Source organism: Glandiceps talaboti, chromosome 20 (assembly GCF_964340395.1).
Source record: "Glandiceps talaboti chromosome 20, keGlaTala1.1, whole genome shotgun sequence".
Lineage (NCBI taxonomy): Eukaryota > Metazoa > Hemichordata > Enteropneusta > Spengelidae > Glandiceps > Glandiceps talaboti.
The window spans coordinates 151,273-175,019 of NC_135568.1; the positions used below are offsets into that span (position 1 = coordinate 151,273).

Here is a 23,747-nt window from a genome sequence, read left to right on the forward strand (position 1 = left end):
GTACAAATATACGAATGAGTATATATCAATGTTTCGGGATGAAAAAGTTACCGTTACCCTATGCAGTTGACGAAAAAATCACAAATGAATCATGCCAATTTCGTTATGAGAAACAGGAAAATAAATACGAATGGCCCATGTATGATGGTTGGTAATTATTTACTCAGCGGTTTCAGACTGAGGCTGCCAACACATCGTCAGCAAAATGCCAGAAATGGAAGGGATTTTATATAAATGGACAAATTATATTAGTGGTAAGCTTATTTTTGCGAAAATTGTGACAAAATATAATCATCACGTTATCTTCCAATGTTTATACTTTTTATACATTTCGTTGTTGACATATGGTTTCCTCTAGCATCTTGCGCCCTATATCATAATATTTATTGAGTGAGAATAGGTGCTAAAACTTCCGGTTGTCCTTGATCACTTTACTTTATTGTGATCGGCTGACGTTATACACCAACGGCAACGCTCATTTTACAGCTTGATAACCCAGATAAAAAAGAATATTTAAAAATTGTGCTTTTTAATGATAGTTGTTTATTGTTGTCGACGTTAGAACTCGCAGAGTACTAAGTCTAAATTAGTGGGGATGATATTGGTTTGCATTGCTGTGTCGCTCAGTGTCATGTCATACAGTTTGTGGTTCAGACCACTGCTAACCGCAGCTGGGATATTAAGGTCAACTTTACCCGGTCAAGGTCCCTATTCAATCCTCGTGATATTTGTATCATTGATTTAAAATCCGTAGACCTTGGTCAGGTAGATAGCATTAGTACGTACAATGAATTGGTGAGTGGCAACACTCATGCATTGTGTATACCACCTTACATGTAATACATTTTATAATGCTGTCTAGGGTTCATTTATTACACTAATTAAGTTGTTATGTCATGTTAAAATTGGGTGTATTTGTTTTAGCAGTATCACTGTAAAGTATAAAATACTGCAATGAAATATTTACTGGAAGAAAATAGAAAGGAAAAATAAAGTCCATATAGCAATTGTTCAAAGTCAGTGTACATGCATACATTTACATACATACATACATACATACATACATACATACATACATACATACATACATACATACATACATACATACATACATACATACATACATACATACATACATACATACATACATACATACATACATACATACATACATACATACATACATACATACATACATACATACATACATACATACATACATACATACATACATACATACATACATACATACATACATACATACATACATACATACATACATACATACATCACACTCTTTCATCTTGTGAAAGAAAATAAACTAACTGTGCAGACCATAAGAAGATCATGTCAAATGTACATTTGTTACTAAGGACACAATACATTTTTATAAAGGGCATTATGCAAAGGATTTAATCATGTGTGCTTACAAAGGCTGCACAGACTGCATGCTCCCTAGAAAGTCAAGAAAGTTAAAAGGGTTGTACCATTATAGGTCTGTACCATGGGTAATAACTTACACAGTTTTTTGAGTTCAGTGTTGAATGACACTTTGTTATGTAAATATGTTCATCATTGATGTTATGCATATTCCACAATTTTGATTTAGACCTTGTTTGTTCTTTAACCAGGTTGGCAACCACGTTGGTTTGTTTTAGACAAAGGCATTTTAGCATATTACAAATCTCAAGATGAAATGCACTTAGGATCCAAAGGATCCATCAAGATGGCATGTTGTGAAATTATAGGTAAGTCTAATATACAGAATATATTCATTGTGTATTTGGCCATCAAGATGAAATGTTGTGAATTATAGGTAAGTCTAATATACAAAATATATTCATTGTGCATTTGGCCAAGAATGGAGAATAGTGGACAAACTCTACAAGAATTACACATTTGTGTTGAACCTAAAGGACGATTGCACTATGTCACACAAGCTCAATAAACAAACTACTTAAGTATGTCCATTTAGGGGGAGCGAGTTTGATATCATTGCAATTGCAATTTTCTAACCAACACAAATTTTGAAAACTTTTACACCTTCAGGTTTAATGATAACAAGTTCTGTGTTTACGATTGAGATGTTGACAAGTTGATTAAAATTTATTGCTATAAAGGTGACATAAAGTTACTCAGTTTCCATTATTATTTTAATGTGTTTACTGTGTTTTTACATTGCATCAATTGTAGTGGTGTGACTGCTACAATTTTCATCACAGTTTTCATCATATGTAAATATATCAATGTCACACTTGTGAATGTTCATTTAGGGGGGGAGGGGATTTTGGCCTAAATAAACAAAGTTCATTTATTGAGCTTATATGACATTCTGTGATCAGTCCTTTATTACTTGTTTATTTGTGTTGTTTACACATGGATATCAAGTTAATGTACACAACTACTTGACAGGTAGTCAGAAGCAACTGAAGTGTTTTCAATGAAGGTGTGGTGTATTTTTCAAATTAATTAAAAAAATATTAATAGCAAACTGGAAACTTCTGCTACTAATAATAAAGTAATAAATGTAATACAGAAAAAGTAATATGCACAAGCATTGTTTTTGGTGATCATGCCACTTTTTACTGAATGGCAGCCATATTTGTAGTAACAAATCATAATTTACTGTATGACCCAAACTCTGTAATACATAAAGTCTCCATTGAAGTATTTACTTGCATATTGACAAATACAAGCTTTCTTTGAAGACATTGACAGTTGACATTGACCTTGGCAGTGACCTTCAGGACTAGTTATCAAAATCAACCTATTTTGTGCATATTACAGTCTGTGGTATTATGTGTTACCATTTTTACAAACCTTGGGCATGTTAGATACAGAACCAGGGAAATATACACTTGCATTTATTTCATGGTGTCCCTGTTACCTTATTGAGAGAGAACATTCCAGTGAGTTTCCCACTCAAGCATTTTAGAATTGCTATGACACAAATTTTGTTTCCATTTCAGTCCATCAATCTGACCAGTGCCGTTTGGATTTAATCATTCCTGGTGAACAGCATTTCTATGTGAAGGGAGCTTCACCAGCAGAAAGACAACAATGGCTTGTAGCACTAGGAAGCTCTAAAGCTTGTCTTACCAATTCAAAAACATTAGAGAAAGGTAATCTTTTAGTAAATACAGAGTATAGTACTCTTAGGAACTTAGTCTCGAATTCAACTTTGTTCCAACACAAACTTAAAAATTGTACCAGAAATGTTCAACTGCACACTTCAGTCTTTTTAAACAGATTCACTCACTATTCAGCATGTGACCTTACAGTTAAAGTTGAAAATTTCAGGTACTCTGTTCACGTTTGTGTTTGGAACAAAAGTTCAATTCAGTAATATGGCTTACCCACACAGATGAATTGTCAAAAAAAAACATTGGATCTTTGTACACCTGTTGGACACTATGTAAATTAAATTTGATGTCTATGTGTTGTTCACAGAGGAATCAACAGACACCTTAAAAAGTAAAATGTCTGAGTTACGACTTTACAGAGATCTACTAATGCAGCAGGTACACACAGTGAAAACAGCAACTGATATACCAGATCAACCTGATATGGAAGTAAGTTTAAAAACACTTTGCATTATTAAGATGAAATGAGGTATGCCATGAAAATAAAATATTGAAATAAATGTTAAACACTTAGAACGTCACTTATTTTAATAGATAAATCTCAAGTCAGAAATTCTAGAATAGAAAGATTCTCAATCAAATATTTATCCTAAATATGTCATGATGATTAATTAACTCTCAAGGCCCATTCCCCACACAAGAAGAAATCAGCCCTTTTCTTCTGATCTATCTCCAGTTTTATCGCCTCATTTCCATGAAATCAAACCTAATTTTTCTGATCTATCTCCAATTTTGTCCCCTCACATCCATGAAATCAAACCTAATTTTTCTGATCTATCTCCAATTTTATCCCCTCACATCCATGGAATCAAACCTAATTTTTCTGATCTATCTCCATCTAATGTCACAACAGCAAATCAATGATGCGACATCACTGCTGTCAGCAACCTGTGACACTTTCCTCAGAACATTACAAGATTGTATGAAGATAGCTGATGATACATTTACATCTCACATGAGTCATGGTAATATATCAGAAGGTGTATTGCCACCATCGTTAGCATCACCCATAGAAAAGGTATGTAGTACTAGTAGTATACATTATGAGGTGATAATTGCATATAACTGCAAAAAGTATAGCTGATGTAGAAAGCCAATTGGACCATATGATTTTGTTTGTTGTACCTTACATTTATTAAAACACTTACTGAGATAGCATAAAGTTCACACTGGACAGCCAACTGTCACCTTAACCTGACAGAAAATGAAAACAAATATAAACAGTTTAAGTTGTTTTAGAAGTTAGAGTCGGGCTAGGCTAGTTCTGGTATCATGGAGTGGTTTGAGTTGGGACTAGAATTTAAGAATTCAGGATGGCTTAACTTATGAGTGTCCATGCATTTGAACCAACTCTGCACTGCATTGTGTTGTGTTGTGTTGTGTTGTGTTGTGTTGTTTTGTGTTGTGTTGTGTTGTGTTGTGTTGTGTTGTGTTGTGTTGAATTGTGTTGTGTTGTGTTGTGTTGTGTTATGTTGAGTTGTGTTATGTTGTGTTGTGGTATGCACAAAATGTACACATGTTGCTAGATCAAATTATAAACTAGTTCTGTTGTTTCTTGCAAAATTGACTCTTGCTGCAATATGTAAAGTCATTTCTATGCCAGCTAGCTATAGCATTCTCATCTTTTCACTAATTTCTTTGCTCTTCATTGAAGACTAGTACAGAGGGAACGCCATCACAATCTTTGCATAGTAAGGTATGTACTAAAAGCACTCATTTCACTGTGGTATGCCACCATATTACAGTAGTTGTAGAATGCCAGCTTATACTTATCAAGGGTTTTTGATTTGGTTAAATTTTCATACAAAGCATTCAAGGCATATTTTCCATGTGTAGTGTGCCCCACATGGCCAATAAATGCTATTATTCCATGCACCAGCCAAGTTCAACAAAAAATATGGAATTTATACCCAGGTTGTTCTCTGTCACAACAATGCATGTCTATGTAATGACATTGTGCTTCGATGTCATTGGTTCTGCTGTGTTCGAAATATGATTCACAACTTTCAAATTCCAATCCTTTCCCCAATTTTTCTTTGATATAACTGGCACTAGTATAATTAACTGTATATTATTCTCCAATATTTTTCTTCATTCAGCACAAAAGACTTGTGACCTAGGGCTTTTGTCACTACTCATCTAGCAGCTTGTAGTGATAAAGCCCTTTAGGTCACTTGTATTTCCCTTGGCTGAATGAAGAAAAATATTGGGGAATAATATCTAATCCAGTATTCTATTAAAAGACATGGTCATGTAGATGAAAAGCAGGTATTTATTTTAGACTTTGAGTTAAGAAAACAACTTTGCTCTGTTTTTCTCCTGGCAAAATTAATGTGAAACAACATCGACCAAGTCCTTGTTTGTAACTAAATGATTGCAAAAAGTTATAAACAAATCTTAGAAGTCTGTGCAATGAAGCAATGTATTTGGCAATATTGTTGGCAATATATTGTTGATTTTTGTCAATCAGATTTAGTTTTGTTGGAGCATACTACATAGTACATGTGCATGAAAATCACACTATTATCTTCAAGGGTTTGTTTGGAATTAAAATGAAATTGAACCTTTGGAGAAGTCTTTAGTATATTGGTGCATATGCAGCACCACCATATTGGGTAGTGTATTGTTGATTACTACCAATTACATTAGCTATAATAATAATCCTTTCACTGTTTAACCAGAACGCCTAAAGGTTTCTGTATCAGTGTTTTTGTGAAGAAAGGTGTAAATTTTGCAAAATGTAATGAGCTCTGACCTTGGATATTTTACATAAGTTTCTTCCCAAGTTACTAACATTTATACAAGTTGACCAGATGTTACAGGGATTCCCAAATCTACAAATAAGTTTCCCAGCTCTTTTACTGACAAATTATATTCCAAGATATGGAAATGAAATCTAGGCATGTTTTCCAATTTCGCCCTCTGTAGTTGGAGTCCCACACCTCAACAAAAACACTGATTGATTGTAAAGAATACACATAGTACAAATAATCTCTCACTTAATTAACTATGCATGGCAGTACTAGTACTCAATCACTAACTTAAAGCTAATTATCATAAACACACTGTTCCTTGGTCACTAACTTTATTACTATTTCCTGTTAGTTTTTGTAGCAGCCTGGACTGTCAACAGTCGTCTTGACTTTTTTGTAATTTATCTTTAATACTTTTGTTGCTGCTGAAATTAATAGAATGTGTGCTAGACGTTCCATGAAGTCAAGACGACTGTTCTAACCCATCGTACTTTCATTTCTATGAATTATTCATGAGTGTCCTCGTTTATTTGCATAACAAAGTAAATGTAGCATTTTGGCTTGCACAAGACTACACTATATTATGACATTCATCGACATAATGCATGTTACAGCATAGATGTATCTCACTAGTGAATACATGCTTATAGCCTCGGTAAAGAATGTTCAGTTCAGTTCAGGGATAAGGTTAGGACTATCCATGGATAGTAAAAATTCACTGCACATGCATGATTGCACGTCCAAGTTGTTCGGTTGTCCACAATGATTATGTAAATATTATGCTAATAATGGAACGCGTAACTCAGATGCCTGGTTAACCACTAGGGGGTGCTTTAGGAGATAGTACAGACGTTGGATTATATTTTACTAGTATGTGTTCGAATGCCAGGCTCAGTGAGTAGCGCACGTTCTGTATCATGCATATAGAACAGAGAATGTGCATTGTACACGTTGATTATTATATCACATGCTGTGGGATATATGTGTACATAATTAGTAAGAAATAAATAAATATTTCAGAAGGATTTTAGAAATTTGACAAAATATGATCCACATCTGAATACAGACTATTATCATCCATAATAGTTCAAAGTAAAATTAATTGGTATTCTAGCAGCCATATATTGTTCAAAGTTTCAAATACATTGATTATACTGATTATTAAGTCAGTAAGTCTGTGCACCCTGGGGTTTATTACAGATATTTGATCTATTAAGCTTAGGGTGAATTCAACAGAAGTCTGGTAATGTTGTAGTAGATGTGGAGACAAACATGGAAACCAATGCTAATAATCTATAATCTGTATAGCCAGTTTCATTTGGTAATCTGCAAACAAAACTATAACAGTCGTCAAGGATAAACTGTGTACTGCACTGCACTAAAATTATCACACATTTTAACAACTTAGTTGTAATATAGGAATTGCATTTGCATAGCTTCAAGTGAAAACCTGAATATTACTAAAATGATAATACATATATACTGCAAACAATGAGACAATGATGTGTTACTAAGCTAGTAATACATATATACAGTAAACAGTTAGACAATGATGTGTTACTAAGCTAGTAATACAGCAGACAATTAGACAGTGATGTGTTACTAAGCTAGTACGTAATACATATATACAGCAGACAATTAGACAATGGTGTGTTACTAAGCTAGTAATATATATATACAGTAAACAGTTAGACAGTGATGTGTTACTAAGCTAGTAATACATATATACAGCAGACAGTTAGACAGTGATGTGTTACTAAGCTAGTAGTACATATATACAGCAGACAATTAGACAATGATGTGTTACTAAGCTAGTAATACATATATACAGCAAACAGTTAGACAGTGATGTGTTACTAAGCTAGTAATACATATATACAGCAAACAGTTAGACAGTGATGTGTTACTAAGCTAATAATACATATATACAGCAAACAGTTAGACAGTGATGTGTTACTAAGCTAGTAATACATATATACAGCAAACAGTTAGACAGTGATGTGTTACTAAGCTAGTAATACATATATACAGCAGACAATTAGACAATGATGTGTTACTAAGCTAGTAGTAATACATATATACAGCAGACAATTAGACAATGATGTGTTACTAAGCTAGTAATATATATATACAGTATTGAGTATCAGTTAGACAGTGATGTGTTACTAAGCTAGTAATACATATATACAGCAGACAGTTAGACAGTGATGTGTTACTAAGCTAGTAATACATATATACAGCAAACAGTTAGACAGTGATGTGTTACTAAGCTAGTAATACATATATACAGCAGACAGTTAGACAATGATGTGTTACTAAGCTAGTAGTAATACATATATACAGCAGACAATTAGACAATGATGTGTTACTAAGCTAGTAGTAATACATATATACAGTAAACAGTTAGACAGTGATGTGTTACTAAGCTAGTAGTACATATATACAGCAGACAGTTAGACAGTGATGTGGTACTAAGCTAGTAATACATATATACAGTAAACAGTTAGACAGTGATGTGTTACTAAGCTAGTAATACATATATACAGTAAACAGTTAGACAGTGATGTGTTACTAAGCTAGTAATACATATATACAGCAGACAATTAGACAGTGATGTGTTACTAAGCTAGTAATACATATATACAACAGACAGTTAGACAGTGATGTGTTACTAAGCTAGTAGTAATACATATATACAGCAGACAGTTAGACAGTGATGTGTTACTAAGCTAGTACGTAATACATATATACAGCAGACAATTAGACAGTGATGTGTTACTAAGCTAGTAATACATATATACAGCAAACAGTTAGACAGTGATGTGTTACTAAGCTAGTAGTAATACATATATACAGCAGACAGTTAGACAGTGATGTGTTACTAAGCTAGTAGTACATATATACAGCAAACAGTTAGACAGTGATGTGTTACTAAGCTAGTAATACATATATACAGTAAACAGTTAGACAGTGATGTGTTACTAAGCTAGTAATACATATATACAGCAGACAATTAGACAGTGATGTGTTACTAAGCTAGTAGTACATATATACAGCAGACAGTTAGACAGTGATGTGTTACTAAGCTAGTAATACATATATACAGTAAACAGTTAGACAGTGATGTGTTACTAAGCTAGTAATACATATATACAGTAAACAGTTAGACAATGATGTGTTACTAAGCTAATAATACATATATACAGCAGACAGTTAGACAGTGATGTGTTACTAAGCTAGTAATACATATATACAGTAAACAGTTAGACAGTGATGTGTTACTAAGCTAGTAATACATATATACAGCAAACAGTTAGACAGTGATGTGTTACTAAGCTAGTAATACATATATACAGCAGACAGTTAGACAATGATGTGTTACTAAGCTAGTAGTACATATATACAGCAGACAGTTAGACAGTGATGTGTTACTAAGCTAGTAATACATATATACAGCAAACAGTTAGACAGTGATGTGTTACTAAGCTAGTAATACATATATACAGTAAACAGTTAGACAATGATGTGTTACTAAGCTAGTAATACATATATACAGCAGACAGTTAGACAGTGATGTGTTACTAAGCTAGTAATACATATATACAGCAAACAGTTAGACAGTGATGTGTTACTAAGCTAGTAATACATATATACAGTAAACAGTTAGACAATGATGTGTTACTAAGCTAGTAATACATATATACAGCAGACAGTTAGACAGTGATGTGTTACTAAGCTAGTAGTACATATATACAGCAGACAGTTAGACAGTGATGTGTTACTAAGCTAGTAATACATATATACAGCAAACAGTTAGACAGTGATGTGTTACTAAGCTAGTAATACATATATACAGTAAACAGTTAGACAGTGATGTGTTACTAAGCTAGTAATACATATATACAGCAGACAGTTAGACAGTGATGTGTTACTAAGCTAGTAATACATATATACAGCAAACAGTTAGACAGTGATGTGTTACTAAGCTAGTAATACATATATACAGTAGACAATTAGACAGTGATGTGTTACTAAGCTAGTAATACATATATACAGTAAACAATTAGACAGTGATGTGTTACTAAGCTAGTAGTAATACATATATACAGCAAACAGTTAGACAGTGATGTGTTACTAAGCTAGTAGTAATACATATATACAGTAAACAATTAGACAGTGATGTGTTACTAAGCTAGTAGTAATACATATATACAGCAAACAGTTAGACAGTGATGTGTTACTAAGCTAGTAATACATATATACAGCAGACAGTTAGACAGTGATGTGTTACTAAGCTAGTAATACATATATACAGTAAACAGTTAGACAGTGATGTGTTACTAAGCTAGTAATACATATATACAGTAAACAATTAGACAGTGATGTGTTACTAAGCTAGTAATACATATATACAGCAGACAATTAGACAGTGATGTGTTACTAAGCTAGTAATACATATATACAGCAAACAGTTAGACAGTGATGTGTTACTAAGCTAGTAATACATATATACAGTAAACAGTTAGACAGTGATGTGTTACTAAGCTAGTAATACATATATACAGCAAACAGTTAGACAGTGATGTGTTACTAAGCTAGTAATACATATATACAGCAGACAATTAGACAATGATGTGTTACTAAGCTAGTAATACATATATACAGCAAACAGTTAGACAGTGATGTGTTACTAAGCTAGTAATACATATATACAGCAGACAGTTAGACAGTGATGTGTTACTAAGCTAGTAATACATATATACAGCAGACAATTAGACAGTGATGTGTTACTAAGCTAGTAATACATATATACAGCAGACAATTAGACAGTGATGTGTTACTAAGCTAGTACGTAATACATATATACAGCAGACAGTTAGACAGTGATGTGTTACTAAGCTAGTAATACATATATACAGCAGACAATTAGACAGTGATGTGTTACTAAGCTAGTAATACATATATACAGCAAACAGTTAGACAGTGATGTGTTACTAAGCTAGTAGTAATACATATATACAGCAGACAATTAGACAGTGATGTGTTACTAAGCTAGTAATACATATATACAGCAGACAGTTAGACAGTGATGTGTTACTAAGCTAGTAGTACATATATACAGCAGACAGTTAGACAGTGATGTGTTACTAAGCTAGTAGTACATATACACAGCAGACAATTAGACAGTGATGTGTTACTAAGCTAGTAGTACATATACACAGCAGACAATGAGACAGTGATGTGTTACTAAGCTAGTAGTACATATATACAGCAGACAATTAGACAGTGATGTGTTACTAAGCTAGTAGTACATATACACAGCAGACAATGAGACAGTGATGTGTTACTAAGCTAGTAGTACATATACACAGCAGACAATGAGACAGTGATGTGTTACTAAGCTAGTAGTACATATATACAGCAGACAATTAGACAGTGATGTGTTACTAAGCTAGTAGTACATATATACAGCAGACAATTAGACAGTGATGTGTTACTAAGCTAGTAGTACATATATACAGCAGACAATTAGACAGTGATGTGTTACTAAGCTAGTAGTACATATATACAGCAGACAATTAGACAGTGATGTGTTACTAAGCTAGTAGTACATATATACAGCAGACAGTTAGACAGTGATGTGTTACTAAGCTAGAAGTACATATATACAGCAGACAGTTAGACAGTGATGTGTTACTAAGCTAGTAATACATATATACAGCAGACAGTTAGACAGTGATGTGTTACTAAGCTAGTAATACATATATACAGCAGACAGTTAGACAGTGATGTGTTACTAAGCTAGTAATACATACAGCAAATAATAAGACAATGATGATGAATTGTTTTAATTCTTGAAATTAAAAAAAGACTAAAAATGTGTCTTTATTTATTCATGGTCTTCATTTCCTCTCCATTTCAGAGAACCCCAAAACTTCTTAGAAGCCAGTCAGTTGACAGGGACAGGTATGTTCATTCATTCATTCATTTATTTCATTAATATTTTTATTTATTTTATATAAAGATGACAATGGTTATACACCCAGTTATTGTTATCCTACAATAAACTATACAACAGTTATACACCCAGTTATTGTTATCCTACAATAAACTATACAACAGTTATACACCCAGTTATTGTTATCCTACAATAAACTGTACAACAGTTATACACCCAGTTATTGTTATCCTACAATATAAACTATACAACATTTATACACCCAGTTACAATTACCATGCAATAAATTGTACAGCAGGAATATAAAAAGAAAGAAAATAATAATAAGGCTGACCAATCCTAATTAGTGTTTAAAATACCATGCATGAATGTGTGATCAAGTGTTTGATATATGGGTATTGGGATGGTCCGGCCTTAGAACATATTCTGTCCTGTTATACAGTATAACCTAGAATCTGTGCTGTCCTGTTCTGTTCTACAGTATAACCTAGAATCCATGCTGTCCTGTTCTATAGTATAGCCCGGAATCCATGCTGTCCTCTTCTATGTTATAGCCCAGAATCCACACTGTCCTGTTGTTCTACATTATAGACCAGAATCCACACTGTCCTGTTCTACATTATAACCTAGAATCCACACTGTCCTGTTCTACATTATAACCTAGAATCCACACTGTCCTGTTATACATTATAACCTAGAATCCACACTGTCCTGTTCTACATTATAACCTAGAATCCATGCTGTCCTGTTGTTCTACATTATAGCCCAGAATCCATGATGTCCTGTTCTACAGTATAGCCCAGAATCATGTTCCGTCATCCATTTTATTTCCATCCAGGTATCAACCACCACCAAATAAAAGTGGTGTTAGAACAACTTTCAAAAACTTAGAAGAACTAGCCAGCAGACCAAAAGTTATCCGTGCTAGGTCATCATCAGGGTCATCTGGTTCACCACAATCTCTGTCAGCTCCAGCCACACCTACATCTACACCCAGTACAGATGGAATTCTTAGTAATGCCAAACTACCATCTTTAGACTTATCAAAGGAAGATATAGCAGTGGAGTATAGGCCACTTACTATATTTACTTCAATGAAATACAGGTATGTCAGTGATTAAAATGTAGGTGTAAAATACAGTTGTGTGGCAGAGTTATAGAAATCAAGTTGGTTCAGATCAAAATTATTATCCCATGTAATCCTTGTGGCTTCACTGATAAGATATTACTAATGTGATGACCTGGGACTGAAACATGACCCTTTAAAGTCCACTGATAAGATAACACTAATGTGATGACCTGGGACTGAAACATGACCCTTTAAAGTCCACTGATAAGATAACACTAATGTGATGACCTGGGACTGAAACATGGCCCTTTAAAGTCCACTGATAAGATAACACTAATGTGATGACCTGGGACTGAAACATGACCCTTTAAAGTCCACTGATAAGATAACACTAATGTGATGACCTGGGACTGAAACATGACCCTTTAAAGTCCACTGATAAGATAACACTAATGTGATGACCTGGGACTGAAACATGACCCTTTAAAGTCCACTGATAAGATAACACTAATGTGATGACCTGGGACTGAAACATGACCCTTTAAAGTCCACTGATAAGATAACACTAATGTGATGACCTGGGACTGAAACATGACCCTTTAAAGTCCACTGATAAGATAACACTAATGTGATGACCTGGGACTGAAACATGGCCCTTTAAAGTCCACTGATAAGATATTACTAATGTGATGACCTGGGACTGAAACATGGCCCTTTAAAGTCCACTGATAAGATAACACTAATGTGATGACCTGGGACTGAAACATGGCCCTTTAAAGTCCACTGATAAGATATTACTAATGTGATGACCTGGGACTGAAACATGACCCTTTAAAGTCCACTGATAAGATAACACTAATGTGATGACCTGGGACTGAAACATGACCCTTTAAAGTCCACTGATAAGATAACACTAATGTGATGACCTGGGACTGAAACATGACCCTTTAAAGTCCACTGATAAGATAACACTAATGTGATGACCCAGAATTGAAACATTACCCGTTACTTATGGCAGTCTTGATTTGTTTAGATAAACCACATCAGTAGAGAATATATTGTTCACGGTTCCAAGAATCAATAGGACAATTGTTCTAAAGTAACTATATTGTACTGTCCTAAATTTAACACATTAGCTTCTAAATATTGATTGATCCTCTTTCTACCAAGGGGTTATTTGTTAGTACCCACAAAAGACTACATGGTTGGAAAAATAGGATTAATCACTAAATAAATGTATATGTATAACATGAAATCATCTCCCTGAAGCTTTTGATGTATTCAGAAAATTCATCAAAGACAACTTTACCTATGTTTAGGTTTTTTGATTAAAAGGGACCGTTTTAAAAAAAATTTGGCTGAAATTTGTTTCATGTTTGACAGCCCTGATAACTGCCTTGGGCAGAAACATCCCTTTGATATCAATTTAAGGGACTCAACCTTACTCTCAGATACCAAATAACTATAATAATAATCTTTATTTTGCACTATAGGCCACCGGCCCTACGTGCCAAATAACTATTTATTTTATAAACACAAACAAAACATTATCAATTGATTTTATTCTGTGTTTGTAGTTTTGTAGATATTGAATTGTCTGAAGATAAAAGTATACCAACTGCACCTTTCTTAGAAGCATTTAGAAACATGCTGCCAATATTTGGTGAGTATTACTAGTATTCTTTTGTGAACTATTCTTTTTGTCAGATTTCAAGATTTTTCTTATTCGAATAACTTGAAAGGAAAATATTTCTGTCAAAATAGATAACATAGTTACCTTGGAAACTATCCAGCGACAGGATGATTTTAAGAACATGGTTATAGTCAAACTTATTAATGTTATGTGTAAGTTTTGTTATTTTTGTTTCAAAATATTTTCAGATGCACTTGGGGCTACTACATTTGCACCTGTAAAAATGGATATTCTAGGCAATATTAGGGTAAGTGTTCAGTTCACACTTACCACAATATAAATTGATATTCTAGACATTGTTAGGGTAAGTACTCAGTTCACACTTACCACAATATAAATTGATATTCTAGACAATGTTAGGGTAAGTACTCAGTTCACACTTACCACAATATAAATTGATATTCTAAGCAATATTAGAGTAAATGTTAACATTGGTTGAGTGTAGAGAAATACTGAATTAGACTAATCCACATCTTGCTATGTGAGGTCATTTTTATAATAATAGTGGTGAGCCGTTATACCAGGAAAATGACGTTGAGTATTTGGATATGGTATTTGGCCATTAACATACATATACATCACCTACAACTACTAATTAGTTTTGAATATCTAATACATGTATCTAAAAACAAAATCATTTCCATGTTATACTGTCAAGCCTGGTATCACACATGATTGCAATGCAGTTGTTTACATCTCAGCCTTCACTTTATCATCCAATCAGGCAGCACATTTTCTCTCTGATAGTGACATAATTATTATTATCTGCGTATCACTCCAAGTCAAATATCCTTCACCTGAAAAATGATAAATCTTGTGTTTGGTAAAGTATTCCATTAAAAGTACAGAAATTGGACCCTCAGTGGCTGCAATTTTCATATCTTTATCAAATTTAGAAATTCATGTTTACAATTGCTTGATGACAGTGTGTCTGCTGTCTCCATACTTTTATCGCACTATGGTTGAATTTTGATTATTTCCCTGTGACACAAAACATACTGTTCAAAAACAGTGTACACAATAATGATATCTGGTATGGTTTACAATAAATTTGGCATTCAAACTGCTGAATATAGGTGGATTTCTGGTTGTCTGTGAGGTTTGTGTACTAGGGGAATTGATCATGTGATCCTACAAGCAAAAAAAACAGCTGTTGGTGAATCTGCAGTGCTGTTGACCAATCAGATTGTGACATTGGTGAATCTGCAGTGCTGTTGACCAATCAGATTGTGACATTGGTGAATCTGCAGTGCTGTTGACCAATCAGACTGTGACATTGGTGATAGGTGAATGGTCTTTCTTTGCTTGATTGACATGACATTCTAAAATATCCGCTTTACAAACTCACTTACTGTATACACACAATCCATAAACCACCTCCCTATTGCTATTTTTTACAGAAAGTTAACCAAAAGTACATGACAGATCCCAAAGGGTTTGCAACTGTCCAACTTATAGTTCATCAAGAAATCAGGAGCAGTGCAACAAGAGTGAAAAACTCAGCAACAGATGCATTACTGTGGCTTAAAAGGTATGTCATTTCTTTGAAGGCCTACTTCAGATTAAGATTAGCATTTAGAAAAACAGTTGTCTGGCAGAGCTAAAGAAAAACAGTTGTCTGGCAGAGCTAAATAAACAGTTGTCTGGCAGAGCTAATAAACAGTTGTCTGGCAGAGCTAAATAAACAGTTGTCTGGCAGAGCTAAAGAAAAACAGTTGTCTAGCAGAGCTAAATAAACAGTTGTCTGGCAGAGCTAAAGAAAAATCAGTTGTCTGGCAGAGCTAAATAAACAGTTGTCTGGCAGAGCTAATAAACAGTTGTCTGGCAGAGCTAAAGAAAAACAGTTGTCTAGCAGAGCTAAAGAAAAACAGTTGTCTAGCAGAGCTAAAGAAAAACAGTTGTCTGGCAGAGCTAAATAAACAGTTGTCTGGCAGAGCTAAAGAAAAACAGTTGTCTAGCAGAGCTAAATAAACAGTTGTCTAGCAGAGCTAAAGAAAATCAGTTGTCTAGCAGAGCTAAATAAACAGTTGTCTGGCAGAGCTAAAGAAAAACAGTTGTCTAGCAGAGCTAAAGAAAAACAGTTGTCTAGCAGAGCTAAATAAACAGTTGTCTGGCAGAGCTAAAGAAAAACAGTTGTCTAGCAGAGCTAAATAAACAGTTGTCTAGCAGAGCTAAAGAAAAACAGTTGTCTAGCAGAGCTAAATAAACAGTTGTCTGGCAGAGCTAAAGAAAAACAGTTGTCTAGCAGAGCTAAATAAACAGTTGTCTAGCAAAGCTAAAGAAAAACAGTTGTCTAGCAGAGCTAAAGAAAAACAGTTGTCTAGCAGAGCTAAATAAACAGTTGTCTAGCAGAGCTAAATAAACAGTTGTCTGGCAGAGCTAAAGAAAAACAGTTGTCTAGCAGAGCTAAATAAAAACAGTTGTCTACCAGAGCTAAAGAATAACAGTTCTCTGGCAGAGCTAAAGAAAAATCAGTTGTCTAGCAGAGCTAAAGAAAATCAGTTGTCTAGCAGAGCTAAATAAACAGTTGTCTGGCAGAGCTAAATAAACAGTTGTCTGGCAGAGCTAAATAAACAGTTGTCTGGCAGAGCTAAATAAACAGTTGTCTGGCAGAGCTAAAGAAAATCAGTTGTCTAGCAGAGCTAAATAAACAGTTGTCTGGCAGAGCTAAATAAACAGTTGTCTGGCAGAGCTAAAGAAAAACAGTTGTCTAGCAGAGCTAAATAAACAGTTGTCTAGCAAAGCTAAAGAAAAACAGTTGTCTAGCAGAGCTAAAGAAAAACAGTTGTCTAGCAGAGCTAAATAAACAGTTGTCTGGCAGAGCTAAAGAAAAACAGTTGTCTAGCAGAGCTAATAAAAACAGTTGTCTACCAGAGCTAAAGAATAACAGTTGTCTGGCAGAGCTAAAGAAAAATCAGTTGTCTAGCAGAGCTAAAGAAAATCAGTTGTCTAGCAGAGCTAAATAAACAGTTGTCTGGCAGAGCTAAATAAACAGTTGTCTGGCAGAGCTAAATAAACAGTTGTCTGGCAGAGCTAAATAAACAGTTGTCTGGCAGAGCTAAAGAAAATCAGTTGTCTAGCAGAGCTAAATAAACAGTTGTCTGGCAGAGCTAAATAAACAGTTGTCTGGCAGAGCTAAATAAACAGTTGTCTGGCAGAGCTAAAGAAAAACAGTTGTCTGGCAGAGCTAAAAAAAACAGTTGTCTGGCAGAGCTAAAGAATAACAGTTGTCTACAACAAAAGAATGGTGTTATTTAATTCTTATGGCTCCACTGATAGTACTAGTGCAAAAACCAAGGATTAAAACGCCGGCCTTTAAAACTCAAACATCAAATGTAAAACAAAACTGTGGTAACCACAAACCTTTCCTGAATGTAAAATTTCTACCAAAACTTCATTGTTACTTCTTAGTCATACAGCCATACTTAGTGTTTGTTATTTATTACAAGATTGTTTCCTTGGCAACAAATCATCGATATCATAGATAATTTACATCTTGAAACTATATGGCATTCTAAGCATTTATGGCAGTGTGATCACTGTGTATGACTAGCACTGTACACTGTACACAGTGATCACTACATGGCTGTGTGATCACTGTGTATGACTAGCACTGTACACTGTACACAGTGTCATGATCACTACATAGCGCTGTGTGATCACTGTGTATGACTAGCACTGTACACTGTACACAGTGATCACTACATGGCTGTGTGATCACTGTGTATGACTAGCACTGTACACTGTACACAGTGATCACTGTGTATGACTAGCACTGTACACTGTACACAGTGATCACTCTGTATGACTAGCACTGTACACTGTACACAGTGTCATGATCACTACATGGCTGTGTGATCACTGTGTATGACTAGCACTGTACACTGTACACAGTGATCACTACATGGCTGTGTGGTCACTGTACATGATTGTGATCACTACATGGCTCTGTGGTCACTGTACATGACTGATCACTACATGGCTGTGTGGTCACTGTACATGACTGTGTGATCACTATATGACTGGTCACTGTACATGACTGTGATCACTACATGACTGTGTGGTGACTACATGACTGGGATCACTATATGGCTGTGTGGTCACTGTACATGACTGTGATCACTACATGACTGTGTGGTCACTGTACATGACTGTGATCACTACATGGCTCTGTGGTCACTGTACATGACTGATCACTACACGGCTGTGTGGTCAATGTACATGACTGATCACTGTACATGACTGCGTGGTCACTACTTGACTGTGTGATCGCTATATGACTGATCACTGTATATGACTCACTATGTGACGGTGATCACTACATGATTGTGATCACTGTATATGACTGTGATCACTGTATATGACTGTGTGATCACTGTATATGACTATGAATTCACTGTATATGACTATGAATTCACTGTATATGACTGTGTGATCACTGTATATGACTATGTGGTCACTGTATATGACTATGTGGTCACTGTATATGACTGTGGTCACTATATGATTGTGATCACTGTACATGACTGTGATTACTTTATGTAACTGTGTGATTACTTTATGTAACTGTGTGATCACTGTATATAACTGTGATTACTGTATATGACTGTTTCTCTCCCTACCTACAGAGCATTAGAATATACCCATGCATTTCTAGAAGGAATAATTCAGGGAGAAAAAGATTTGAGTATTGTAGCTGGTAAGTTTATATTTAACTCTTATTCATCAAATCTACTGTTTCTAGTTATGTGCAATCAAATTATTACTAATTATAGTTTTTAAAATTATGAGTATTGTGCTAATGTATCAATGAAACCATGTTCAAATCAAGATTGAAGTTTTTCAGGGGGGGGGGGGGGGGTGCCCACTGATCAGCAAAGTAAGAGTAAATACAACACTTTACATTTTAGTGTACAATAAGTGTCCCATCGAACATATTTGAATACAAAGTCTTAGTTTTTGGTAACTTTTAAGTACATCTTACCTTTTATTTTGAGTTTGAATTAAAGAAAGTTGACATTGTATTTAGTTGATGTCAAAGTTATGCTATGCAATAAAAGTGATTACATATATTAAGCAATTTGTGAAAAAATATAATTAAATACATTAAATGAAGTAAATACAATTAAATTTCTAAAAAATCTCTGTTTTGTGTCATGTAGCCCAGTATTGAAGGTTAAAGGTCATGTACCAGACACTGACAGTTTAAGATCATGTGTCTGTTACCGAGGAGTCACACTTGCACTTGAGTTTAACTGAGAGAATTAATTATGACATACTTCTTATACTCAAGATGTAACATGTCCAGTATTGAAGGTATTAATAATTAAAGGTTAAAGAGACTCTAGCTACAACTGGAACAAAATGTTTTGTTAGGTACAATATCTTACCATACCAACCTCTACCCACACTCAGTATAGACCAGTTACAATAATCCATACCAACCTCTACCCACACTCAGTACAGACCAGTTACAATATCTTACCATACCAACCTCTATACCACACTCAGTATAGACCAGTTACAATATTTTACCATACCAACCTCTACCCACACTCAGTCTAGACCAGTTACAATATCTTACCATACCAACCTCTACCCACACTCAGTCTAGACCAGTTTTGCTATCAACACATGATCTACAAATGTTTAAACCCTAATAGTTTTATTTTGAATTAAGAGTTTGTGCACTGCTTCACTCTTATCGCATGTGATTGGTAGCACCAGTTGTCCAGCTCTTCCAACTATCATTTTGTACCCACCCATTGTTTCGTTGGTAAAATGTGTCTCTGCCCACAATGGTGCAGGCTGTCACACAAGCATCCAGTATGTGATGGATTTGAATTTGTAGTGCAGTTTGTGCCTAGTCTAGTCCAGTTGCTAACAACAAAATGGCAAGTTTTATGGTAAATGCCTCTGTCAAAGTACCGTCGTGGATGATAGCGGATCAGAAAATAATGCAAAAGAAGATATAGAGGTGACCAGGTTTCATGTAATACAAGGAAGAGCCATTATCACAACCGTAATACTTCAGAGGGATTAGATGTGTCCGGTAAGGATAATCCGAGATAAAAAGGTGTGAAACTGAATTCATGAATATTTATAAATAGGGACTCTAGGGCCCATCTGGCTCGGATAGCCCTAGTGGCCATGTTATCAGCAGTCCAGTTGAGTGTGGGCAAATTTTGACATGCTCATAATGTCATGCACCCTGAACAGTATTGCTCTGTAGTATTTGATTGGTTGTTTATATGGTATGAGTAATTGGATTTCAACTGATCTGTACTGTTTGATTGGTTGTTTATAGGGTATGAGTAATTGGATTTCAACTGATCTGTACTGTTTGATTGGTTGTTTATAGGGTATGAGTAATTGGATTTCAACTGATCTGTACTGTTTGATTGGTTGTTTATAACAATATGATTAGATATAGAGTCACTGGTGGAAGTGTTACTTCTTTAGTTCAAGACATTTAACCTTTAATACCTTCAATACTGGGCATGTTACCTTTGAGTCAAATACTAGTTCTGAAAAGTGTGTCAAAATCCCTTTCTTATCATAGTCTTATTGTTTTGTTCCAAGGTAATGCGTACAGTAAATCTTTGAAGAAATTCCATGGATGGGTTGCCAGAGGTGTGTTTGCTGTGAGTATAGCAAGTATATCTGTGATGAGTCTTAGAACATGATTTTATAAGTTACAAATTTATTTCACACATGCTGTTCATGTTAGTGATAATCTTTTAGCTTTTGAAGCGTCCTGGTCTTGACAAATGATGCTCATCAGAATGACAAATTCCATAGTTACTGCAGACCTCTAGGTGGCAATATAAACAGCCAGCTATAGCAGTAACACAATTGTTGTGGAATGCCATAGACATAAATTGTGAAGTTTTGCTTAAGAGTTGTGGGTGCTATTTGTTAACATCTGAGTCTTCTATTTTTTTACAGCTTGTTGCCAAAACAGTGCCTTACTATGAGGACTTCATAGTGTTGTTAGCTGTCAACAAATCTGACTATGACCAACCTAAATTTGAGAAATACCTAATGGAAGACTTAGGAAGCTATGCTAATGCCATGTATAATATCATCGATATACTCTGTAAGTTCTATACGGACAATGACCTGGATTTCCCAGAACAAGTATAACAATCTAGCATGGTAGGACAGCTAGTCATGTGACAGTCACATGATAAAATATACTGGTAGCTCATTTATGTTATATTATGGTCACATGGCTATCAAAACTAGTCTCAAGACTCAAGATGAAGTAGAGTGGGTTTGATTAGTTATTTATATCACAATGTCACATGATGGTCACATGGCTTTCAAAGATAATGAAATGAAATGTATATGATTTGATACTGATGTGACATGATAGTCACATGACCAATAAAAGCTCAAGACCACATGTGTAAGTGTTTGTATTTGTGTAAACTATTCTGTTCTTTTGCAATAGTGTATTGAAATATACTAAGATGTCTACATTTTGCCAAATTTGCCATAAATAAGTATAATGAAAACACTCACAACTAGAATTCTATGGTCTAAGGAATAGATTTATGTAAAGACTGTTATAAGATATGTCAATTCTAATGTTTGTGAACAATGCCTGTAGTGCAATACAAAATACAAGTTTCATGTCCAAACATGTTTAGATGCTTCACAAATCTTACATATAGCTAAAATGATGTTGGCTTGGTGTGTCATGGGACATTATGTTTTTGACACAAAGATAGACATATTTTGACTCTAGACTAACAATAACAGGGACACAAAAAATAAAGAAAGTGAAGATGTCTGAAAATATTTCCCCTTCATTTCTAACCATTACACTTTGAACAGTTTGGTCCAGTCAAATCTGTTACTAAAATAATGCAGGCTTGGTGTTTCATTCATGTATGACATTTATAGTATTACACACCCTCAGACAACTTCTAATGCAAAAGAAACAATTCCATAGGTGCTGTGCACAGTGGGGATGTAGAAGTAAAGTTAAAATGTTGATTATTAGTTAGAAAATAAACAATTGAAGCCATTAAAATCATCAAGTCCATGTGCATTTCATTAGAAGCCTGTTTTTACTGCACTGGGAAAGAATATCAAATGTTTATCAGTGTTCAATGTGATTGGGCAAAGGATCCTCCTGTATTTTTACCAATTTGATTAATTAGGGGATATATTGGCAGTTGTAGCTATGGCAATGTGTGTACTAGGTAAAGTTTAACACAATATGGTGTACTACAGAGCAGATGTAGTACTGTTGCTACAATCTACCATATATTAGAACGCCATTATCATACTATAAGAATAGATGCCGTGTTCATAGTATGAAATGAAAATTTCTTCTCACAGAGTAAAAGAAATTCTTGGAATTTCTTTATTGTCAGCATCGACAGGGTGTACTATTGAGATATGTGATAAAAGTTCATTGTAATAAACCCCTGATGATCCTGACAAGATGGCAGCAAAAGTTTGGATTTTGCTTCCAAGAAATTTTTTAACTCAGTGAGTAGAAATTTTCAATGAATTATGATACTCTTTATACAATAAATAACACTTTTTGAAATGTAATATATGAGACATGCATATCAATTATTATATAACAGTGGCTTGTACATTCAAGTGGTTTGGTCCTATTTTGAATTATCTTTCATAGCTGGTTCAGCAGTGGAAAACAATCTATTAAATGGCTTAAATTTCCAACTATTTTCACATATAAGCAGGCTTTCTTATAAAGAAAAGTATTGGTTCAAATCTTAACACAAGGTAAAGATTAAAAAACCTCCTTTTATAGACCATTGATATGGAAGTTGTACATGTATATGAAACAGTGCTATGCATATAACATAATATGGGTTACATGTCAATAAACCAATTAACTTGCATAACTTCAACTTGTCAGTGATATGCTTTGTATTTGCCAAGATAAAGAGATTTGGATAAATATAATGTCATTTCCTGCATGGTTTTCCCACAAACCCTTGCATGAAGTTCCAAAGTGGCCAAACATGTTTCAATTGCAGTAAAACTTCTCTACAAGATTGTAAGGTTGAATAAGTTACAAATGTGCTATTTTATCACCAAAAATCACATGCAAGCTGATAGCAGTAATTAATACAAGTGTACTACA

General features: G+C 34.5%; 1 protein-coding gene across 3 annotated transcripts; it reads left to right on the forward strand.

Annotated features, from left to right (window-relative positions):
• The first annotated feature begins 181 nt into the window (after positions 1 to 181).
• On the forward strand, positions 182 to 23,747 carry LOC144450684 (pleckstrin homology domain-containing family A member 8-like). Of its 3 annotated transcripts, none has more exons than XM_078141341.1 (14): positions 182 to 254; positions 1,632 to 1,748; positions 2,970 to 3,122; positions 3,451 to 3,572; positions 3,997 to 4,161; positions 4,798 to 4,839; positions 11,820 to 11,863; positions 12,694 to 12,960; positions 14,502 to 14,587; positions 14,806 to 14,864; positions 16,018 to 16,148; positions 19,246 to 19,316; positions 21,200 to 21,261; positions 21,566 to 23,747. In XM_078141341.1, exons 1-14 carry the CDS (start codon positions 206 to 208, stop codon positions 21,761 to 21,763), a joined length of 1,566 nt encoding a protein of 521 aa, XP_077997467.1. In that variant the 5' UTR covers positions 182 to 205; the 3' UTR covers positions 21,764 to 23,747. The 3 variants fall into 3 exon arrangements, with proteins under 3 accessions (XP_077997467.1, XP_077997468.1, XP_077997470.1); XM_078141344.1 differs by lacking the exon at positions 182 to 254 and adding an exon at positions 717 to 795; XM_078141342.1 differs by lacking the exon at positions 4,798 to 4,839.